The 9,495-nt window shown below is 44.6% G+C and overlaps 1 protein-coding gene across 1 annotated transcript; it reads right to left on the minus strand.

The window, feature by feature from the left end:
* Positions 1-2,439: 2,439 nt before the first annotated feature.
* On the minus strand, positions 2,440-4,178 carry LOC121605949 (diencephalon/mesencephalon homeobox protein 1-B-like). Its single transcript, XM_041936094.1, has 4 exons — positions 4,025-4,178; positions 3,633-3,811; positions 2,969-3,410; positions 2,440-2,858 (listed from the first exon to the last, which is right to left on the minus strand). Exons 1-4 carry the CDS (start codon positions 4,176-4,178, stop codon positions 2,440-2,442), a joined length of 1,194 nt encoding a protein of 397 aa, XP_041792028.1.
* Between the last annotated feature and the right edge of the window lie 5,317 nt (positions 4,179-9,495).

Genomic DNA, 9,495 nt, shown 5'->3' on the forward strand with positions numbered 1-9,495 from the left:
GCGTTGTCTTTGCGGCCCTGAAGTTATTTTTATGCACCGTAACCTGCTCCTTCCTAAGCCACCCGCCCCTCTCACCTCCCTTTCTGCAGTTCGACAGTGATATAATCTTTACAGTCGTGGAGCGAGGAAGCGGGAAAAGACCAGGAAAAAACAGGTGTCTGAACTTTGCTGACTCCAGGAACCCTTTCAGTCCTATTTTATCTCATTCTATTCTTACTTAATCCATCGATATCCCAACCAAAGGTAATCTTCTTATGGCAAAGCATTCTGTTTCGGTGCAGCCAAACCTCGGCTGACAGGGTGGGGGAAGAGGGGAGCGGAGAGAGAGAGTGAAGGGTAGGTGGGTGGGTGGTGGATTGGAGACTCTTTAGAGCCTGACACTGTGCTTCAGTCATTTCATTTAGGATTAGTTATTCTGCACTGGGTGAACAAGTGGCAGGTTCTCCCGTATGTGGTATGTAAACCTCACCCTGGAGGATAGTAGACCTCCTGTGTCTGAATTATTTACGGTTCATCAAGGTGTCTCCCGTGGAACATATTAACCAAACTTAAATTTTCCATCTATAGGGTTAAGTGTAATATGTGTGGAAATCAAAAGTGTTTATTCAGATTCGGTTTTCTGTCAGTCCCTCTCAGCGCTGTCAGCCATCCAGAGAGGAGCTGGATTCGGCACATCCTAAACTAATCCCCCTCTTGTTGCCAACTTCCTCTCAACCCAGAAACTCTGAGAAAAATGTTTTTGGGTGCTTTTTTTTAAGGCCTTCTATATGTGAGCGCATGTTTTCACGTTGGTCGTGCGTTCTGCGGTGCGATTCTTCTTCTTAATGATCTTGATGGCTTTTCCGGTCTCACCTTTTAGCTGACAGAGGTCCAAAGATTCAGAGCTTCACTGCCAATACAAAACCACCATTAAGAAAATGGGATTTTTTTCATGATATTCAAACAAAGTGTCACTATTTCCTCAATTCATCCCCACATATCTAAATGTATGACGTTTGTGTAAGAAAGTTGGCCTCAGGCTTGTTATATTCTTACATTATCAGTAACAGGTGATCTCTTGAGTCACTGTTTTGCATTAAAGCTCCCTCTTTGCTTTGGAGCACGGCCAAAAGGAGGCAAAGTGAGTCAGTGCAAGCAAATGTTTTGATCGTACGTTTCCAACCGACGACACTGACAACACAAGTCATTCTTAGGTGTGATTTATTCCCTTGCATTAAACAGATAAATTACTCACATTTTGAACAATTGAGAAATACATGTCTTGAATCTACAGTGATTATATTACATGGAGAATGGGCCCGTGCGTCCTTCTGGCGACTCTGTTGAGTTCACTCTGGCACCTGAGTGAACAAAAATGTCGGCTGGGTTCGTATTAATTTGTCACTGTGGCTCCTCTGCAGATCCTCCCCTCATTTAGTTTCTGCTGTAGGTCCTTTACTTGAAGCCACAATTAAAAAAATAAGGCTTTCCTCTCAAATCCTTTACACAAAAGGAGACATGGAGTTACTCTTTAGCCAGGCAGATGGAGGCGAACACTGAGGGATATTTACAACGCTCAATGGATTCTTGTGGGCAGAGCTGAGTGCTGTAACTTTAAACAAGGAGAGTCATGTGCCATCTACAGAAAAATACAGCTGAACGGGGGATTATATTGAGCGATCCGATCTTTATTTCTGCTATCAGATCTGATGTGACTTTGCTTTGCGTCTTGCGGCTGTAAGCCATGCTTCAGAGGGGCGCATGCATGCATAGTTCATGTTCAGGGCTTGAATTATATCTGTCCTGGAATGAGACTGACAGCTTTCAGGCTCAAGACTTTTTGCCCTGACTTCAGAGAGGAGGCTGAAATCATGGTGAGGAGCTAGCTTTTAGCTTTGGCCTATGACTGAGAAGAGTCGAATACAAGCAAAGATCCACAGGCAAAAAGTACAGTTCAGTCACAACTGCAGTCCAGGTGGGTTTTTTTTTCATTAAGTCCATTAAGTTCTTGTTATAATCTTATTTTCTGTTAAGTCTGTCCAGCAGAGGTGTTCTTCATGCATGCCCCCAGCAGTGCACTGCATGCCCGTATGATGACGATGAGGCAGACGGGAAAACGTGCATCTCCAGCCCGGGGCCCCAGAGTGAAGCGCCACCTCTGAAACACGTTTTGTGGTCTTCACATGTGCCTGAAAAACATGTTTCTACTGTTTGTAACACTGTTCTGGTTTTTCAATTGGATTTATTTGAAATTTAGAAAACTGCAAACAAAACACTCTCATCAGTTGTTCAGTTAAATTACATGAAACAAGCACAAATTTGGATGGCGACGACACATAGTGGTGAGAGGTCAAGAGGAAAGTGAAGGGGGGCCCAGAGTCACCTCCTGTTGACAGGGTCCATAATTTGTAGGTACAGCCCTGACTAGAGGGCGAACGCATAGACTGAGCAGCCCGGGCTTCAGTTTGGGAGCGTGTCCAATCCCAGCGATGCTGCATGCTGCTTGGCCCTCAGACGCAGGTTCTCAATGCTGGTGGTCTTGCTGTTGAGGCTTCCGGGGAGGCTGCCCGGCGCCGTCTGCAGCAGCGGGCTGTTCCATACCTGCTGGGCCTGCGACAGGGTCTGGTAGTAGGACTGGCAGGGCAGCGAGCTCAGTGGGGACGGCATGTTGACGTTCATGCCCAGGTAGGGCAGAGAGGACGGCGTGCCCATGTCGAAGGACGGGTAGTGTACCAGGTTGTTGGTGGCGGCCATGTGCTGCCGAAACTGCTCCTGCAGCCGGAAGAGGCTGAGAGGAGAAGAGGCGTAGGAGTTGCTTTGAGCCAGGCTGCTGGTGGCGCTGCTGGAGGACGGCAAGGCAGGCGAGCTCAGGGGAGAGTCTGAGGGACATTAGGAGAGAATGAGGACTGTGATTAGATTAAATCTGACTCATGATCAAGGAATGTAACAGGAAAAAGTAGCCGCTCTCATTAGACAGGGATGTTTTTACCTGCTGTGGGGCTCAGCCGTTTGCCGGATGGGGAGCTGCTCCCCGGCTGCGCTCCCCCCTCCCCCTGCACCTCCTCCCTGCTCTTCAACCTCGTCTCCCCTCTCATTTCGTCCTCCTCCCTGTCAGGGTTATCTTCCGCTGCTGACTCGCTGTCCGACGGCTCAGGGGAGGTGACGTTGACTTCCACGCTCATTTCTCCCGGCTGGGGCCGCGCGGCCGCCAGCCTCTCCGTCTCCGAGTGGCAGGATGAGGAGGAGGAGGGAGGGGGAGGAGTGTGGGCCTCGGGAACCTGGGTGGTGGTGGTGGTGTTGGCGAGGTCAGTCTTGGAGTCCTCTGTCGAGCCCTCCGCAGCTCCGGATGCCTCCTTCTGTTTCTGGAGCTGCTCCTTCTGCAGGCTGCGCTGCTTCTTACGAAACTTGGCCCGGCGGTTCTTGAACCAGACCTGGCAGACGGGTAGATAGACAGATCAGCACTTGGGTCGAGAACTAACATTAGGCCACAGCATGACTGACTTGTCCTCACTTTTTCTAGCACCTCATCCACCCATTATCACTTTTAACAGTGCAGGATTGCCTTTAAGTTCACCTTTTAGCCTTTAAACCCAGCAATTCGCAGTGCAGCAGGCAAAGAGCACACAAGCTAATACACTGTGAGGGGTTTTTACCTGGACGCGTGCCTCGGGCAGGTTGGTGCACATGGCCAGACGTTCACGCATCACCACGTCAGGGTAGTGGGTCTTCTGGAAGGTTTTCTCCAGGGCCTCCAGCTGCTGAGCGGTGAAGGCTGTCCGACTGCGCCGCTGCTTTCGGTGCTGGGAGCCATACCGGGCCTCAAGGATAATGTCTTGAAATGTGCAGCCGTTGAGAAACAAGAAACACGACCAGTTTAATTGAAGGACGGGTCAAAGGGCATTTCAGCACCCGGAGATCAATACGAATGGAATTAGTGTTCACGCACAGTTGAAATCATAAATTGTGGCTTGTAAGCGATGGACGTCTTAAATGGCAGTGGGTGAGAGAGAAAAGCCGAACAGCAAAGTGAGTAACTGATTCTTACCAGCCAGTCTCTCTGCAAGAGTGAGGGCATGCACTGAGGGCCTGTAGTCAGGTGCGTGCTGGGCCTGTTGCGCCGCCTGCTGGTGAAGGTTGTACATGGCACTCAGTGAGTTCATGGCGTGGAGAGAGTAGCCATTCACCCCGTAGTGCTGCATGGCCAGCGAGCTGTCTGCAGAGAGAGAGACGAGCTGTGTGAGTGAGTGTCAGGCCTCCTTCCTGAACAAACCAGGCTGTTTTCCAGCTGCAGCGCAGATAGAAACAGTTCCTTACTTCTTATTGAAGCATTTGTTGTAGCCTGACTGACTGAAATGGCAACAGGTGAAATACAAACATTAGAAACTGCGCACCGAAGGAAAAATAACTACATTTACTAAAGAATAACTGAGCAGATAACTAAATGTGAGTTCTATTGATCTCAGAGAGACTGAGGATTTAGCTGAGACATTTATCTGTGTCGTTGGATCCATTTACATTCAGAAAAAACAAAACGGAACATTTTTAGGAAGCTGTTTCCTGCACGGAGAGTTTGCCCACTTTAGCGGCATTTAAACAGAAAAATATAAAAATTAACTAAAAACATCTTGGTGTGAAACTTTTAACGCACAGTAACATTTACAGTTAGCATTTGATCGATGCTTTGAGAAAAGGCGATCATGATTTGTGAGCCTGCAGCGAAACACTGAATCATTTCCCGACAGACTTCTGTTGGAGTGAGCGGAGGCGTGCAGAAAAATCCGAATAATGTCAGTTTCACCCCACAGAAAAGAAAAATACAATGTGTATTCAGCACTTTAGTCACTCAAATTAACTTAAAACATGTCACAAAACGCTGATAAAAAAAAACACCAGTTAAAATATAAAACAATTTTATGGTAATGTGCTTGCCTGTTTGTTTGTATGACACTATTTTGTGGCCTTTTTTCATGTTGCTCGCATTAACATTAAATTGTTCAACGTGGTCCACAATTGTGATAATTAAAATTTCCCAACGGTATAATAATAATAATAATAATAATAATAATAATAATAATAACTACCATATTATAAGGAAGGCATAAAAAAGATGCTGATATTTTTCCCGTCACAAAATAAAATCAGGCCATTGAAATTAATTCTAATTATCTAATCATTTAAAATCATAGGACAGTCTCTTTTTTATTGAAAACACTTTCTCTGTGCGCTCTGTGCGCTGAAACGCTGTTAAAGCTCCGCAGGCTGAACTGACAGCAGGTGCGACCAAATATTTACTTTGCTCCCTGAGAGTGTGACTCGAGTGGGGGGGCGTTTATTTCAATCTGTGGCGGGTCCCAGGTCAGTTTCGGACGCCTGGAGGCTGACGGGGACGTGTGACGGGTCTCCCGTGAAATATGCGTGGGATCCTCTGTTAGGCTCCTGTCTGATGTGGGTGCAAATAGGCTCCAACCATACAAGGCTATTAATTTATCACCAGGCCTGACACGTGAAAGACTGGCCGGCCTGTATGCGTGTGTGCATGTGCGTGTGTACGCGCGCGTGGGATCCAAAACGTGTGACTAATGCAATCATTTTTTGTATTTATTTTTTTAAACCTGAGTATTTCATTGCTTTATTTCAGCAGACCTGCCTGCGGCTGCATTCGTGTAATCTGTTCGATTTATGAAATCTGCAGCTTAGAAATTCAACATAACGCTCTTCTTTCAGGACAATGTCACACAGCCTCGGGCGCTGATCTAAGCCTAATTATGCTAATTGCCGTGGATTTATGAGTTATGCTGCAGCTACTAAAGATCGCCTCCGGGGCCGGAGCTCTGCATGCACGGCATCAATTCAGCACCATTCAGAAACTTGAACGACACTGGAAATGAATGACGATATTTAACTTACAGTAAATGAACAAAAAAAAAAAAAAAAAAAACAAAACAAAACACAAAAAAACGACATAAATGAGCTTCCTTTAAGCCAAAGAACTGCTCAAAAGAAAAAATATGCAGGCCTGTGGAATTTACCATTTCTAACTTTAAGTGTTGCTGCAAACTTACACGCTTTCAATCGATTAACTTGAGCGAAAGACACTCGCGCTGTTAGGCTGCACTTTTAACTGATTTTGAGTTTGGAAGACACCAAACTGCATGAAAACAAACACAGAAATGCAGGTAAAAAGACTGGTAAAGCACATTTTTGCAGCTTTAAAAAACGACCTCCAGAGCAGAGCAAATTGGTCCAACTTGGATTCAGCAGACTTCTCACCTCTCGTCTCTCTGCGTGTATCTGAAGCGAAATATCTCCACCGGCAGCCGAAGTATTTTCCCTTTCAAGCCTCCTCTGAAATCCGCAGGCGGTCGCTCATCGCTTCTCGTCGGCTCGAATATCCTGAGAGTGTCCGTCGCGATGCGCTCCGTCCTCCGTCTCGCCCCTCTGTGGATGTGGGAGGATGCCGAGCTGCCATCTCCCGGCCTTTAAAGCGCTCCGGGTGGGGTCACCGGGCCGCTCACACGCTCCCTCTCTGTGCCAATCACGTCGCGATCCTCCACCACGGCGCCTCCGCCCTCCTCCGTCACAGCCCTTCACTTCACACATGATGTTTCTGCGTCCGAGGCGCCGACTCCTCTGCCGCTCGCCTCGTTTTGGAAGAAATAAAATACATTTTTATAAATATATATTTTCATTTTGTACGAAAATTATTTTCTGCCAAATTAATAATTATCATTGTAATTGTTCTGATTGAGCTCACTGTTGTTATTTTTGAAGGTGATCATACTGATGTTTGTTTTTGTTTTAATTGACTTGAAGTTAAAGGAGAAGTTCCACCTAAATAGCAAAATATCTTTAATATTTTAAAACTGATCTGAATAAAGCTGACCGTGACCTAATGCATCTCAAGATATTCCCAATTTATTGGGCTTTTATTTCTCTGATATTTTTATAATCTCACAGTTTATCTGAAAAATTATTTCTCAATAGGAGCTAAAAAGCCAAACTGCACGTATGTTTCTTCCTTCATGAATATTTTCCTTACAAATATTTAACTAAAAGTCATAGATGCCTTCTTTTAACCACGGTAGTTTAAAACTGATTTACCCACATTCATAATATCATTGGCCTAAATGGCTAATTAACATTAAAATGGCCATTTGTGGGTTATATGTTAATATGTTTTTTTGGGGGGAAAATATATTTAAATAAGGTAAATATTGCTTCAGCAGATAAAACATAAAAGCAGATCTTTTAAGGAGGAAACACCAGCTCATCTATGTTTGAATTCGGCCAATAAAAGGTGTGTAACACAGGTCTTAATTAAATCATATGCAAATAGTAATGGCGCGCACAGTCTTCCGCGGTGACTCGCGCACGGTGACTTTCAGGTTAATACCGTGCTTTAATTTTATTTTCCTCCTGCCTCGGTGAGGCCGCGCGTTTGGTGGGAACGCAGCTGAGATGGAGAGATGCAGGCTGGGCTCCACCGCTGCCTCCAGCAGCTCCCCGGCCCCGAGGGATTTAGGTTAGGATTGGGTAGACAAGACGCCATTTCACCCTCCAAAAAAATGTCTTAAAATGACTGCTGGTAAGAGGATTAAAACAATAATGCCACTCTCTTCTTCAGGGTTTTTAGAAAAGATTTCTTCTCCCGAAGAAAAACCGTTTAGGCTGGAATTAAGGGCAGCGGAAAGTAGCCTTTTAATGTAAAGCTTGCATATTTTGTTGAATTTTCTGCGAGAGAGTGTGAGAGAAAGAGGAAGGTGGGGTTGGGGTGTGTGGGGGGGTTAAATCCTAAACTCAATTTGATCTTTGGCCACATTCATTTGCAAAAGTTTCCACTCCTGACAACAGCCTGCATGCGTGAGAAGTTCACTTTGTACAAATCCATGAGTAAATATTGCCCTCGCGCTTTTTCCGCTTTTTAACTAGCCTTCTTTTACAATCGGGGAAATCCAAAATATGAAAGCAACAAAACAAACAAAAAAAAAAAAAACAAAGTGAATGTTTTCAAGCAACAAGTGGCCCTCATTAAGTGATTTTTCTGTGAGTGCGCCAATAATTGCATCCATCAGTAATGTCAATAATAAAAATGATAATGATAATGATAGTTTGTTTTTGAATTCCGACCTCTTTTCTCGGTGTGGCTGCAGAGCATTTGGGCCTAGAAGAGAGAGAGAGGGAGAGAGAGAGAAATCGGATTAACTTGTGAACCGATGGAAATAAGAACTTAAACTGGAGGTAAATCTGGCCAGTGTCTCTTTGTGGGAACCGTTTCTAAAGCAATTAAAGCGAGAAGGAATTCCCCTCAGCTGCTCTTCCTCAAACCAGCTTTTTTACGGAACTTAATGCGGGCTAATGTCCAGCATGGCTGAGGGCTTTAATGCAAGTGTCAAGAGGGCCCGCCATTAGAGTGACATTAGGCCAGCGGAGCAGCCGCCCCTCCTCACCGTGCAGGGACGGTGTGCACAGCGAACTCCCACTGACTCCCTGCCCACAGCATTTTCATCTCCACAGCACAATTTGGACACCATTTAGAAATCTAGACACACATATACATTTTCAGAGCAAATTCTCAAACCGGTGTCCTCTATATATTATGACTACATCTACAATCAAAAGTCATATATTTACAGTTTTTTAAAAGTATTGTGAATTTGTTACTTGGAGTTATGATGCACAATTTGTCACTTCACACATATGTTATGTACTTAAACGCCAGAGTAACTTTCTAAATGTAGGTGTTTGTTTTATGAGTCATTACAAGATAATTCTAGGAAGAATAAGTCATTTTAACCATATTTTAGTAAAAGTTTAAGTTTAAGTTTCTGTGTCAGCCCCTAACAGTGCAGAAGGAAATGTGATGTTTCACATTTATCTGGACAAAAGTGGATTGTATCTTATGCTGCCGGATTTGAATCTAACTCACTGGGGCTGCAGCTAACAGTCATTTTCATAGTGGATTAATCTGCCTGTTATTCTGCATGAATAGTTTAGTCTATAAAATGTCAGAAAATATTGAAAAATATTTAGATAAATCTCAAATATGTGGTGTTGTCAGACCAACAGATGATCCAAAATCCAAAGATAGTCAAGTTTCAGTGATATAACACAGACAACAGCAGCAGATCCTCGAACTCCAGATGCTGCAACCGGCAAACTTTTAGTATTTTTGCTTAAAAAGTGACTTAAACCATAAACTGACTCTCAAAATAGGTTCCAGTTAACGTAGCTCCAGATGTTTCGTTTTGCATAACAGCATCAGTCATGATCATGCTGATTATCTTGAATGCAGGCCCTAGTGTATGCATCTCTTTACTTATTACTGCACACTGCTTCTCAAGCTGATCACCTTCAGGCTTTCAGCGCTGCTCGCTCCAGGCTAACTTTCTAAACCCCAAATTCATCTCAGATTTCCGTGGATTTCATTGCCGCACTCATTGTTCTCTGCGCTCTGGCTGCATTCAAGCTTTATCATGTTAAAGCCTCTTCTCAGATCTGAGTTATCGTCTTTACCCT

This window comes from Chelmon rostratus, chromosome 4, assembly GCF_017976325.1.
Source record: "Chelmon rostratus isolate fCheRos1 chromosome 4, fCheRos1.pri, whole genome shotgun sequence".
In the NCBI taxonomy this organism is placed as follows: domain Eukaryota; kingdom Metazoa; phylum Chordata; class Actinopteri; order Chaetodontiformes; family Chaetodontidae; genus Chelmon; species Chelmon rostratus.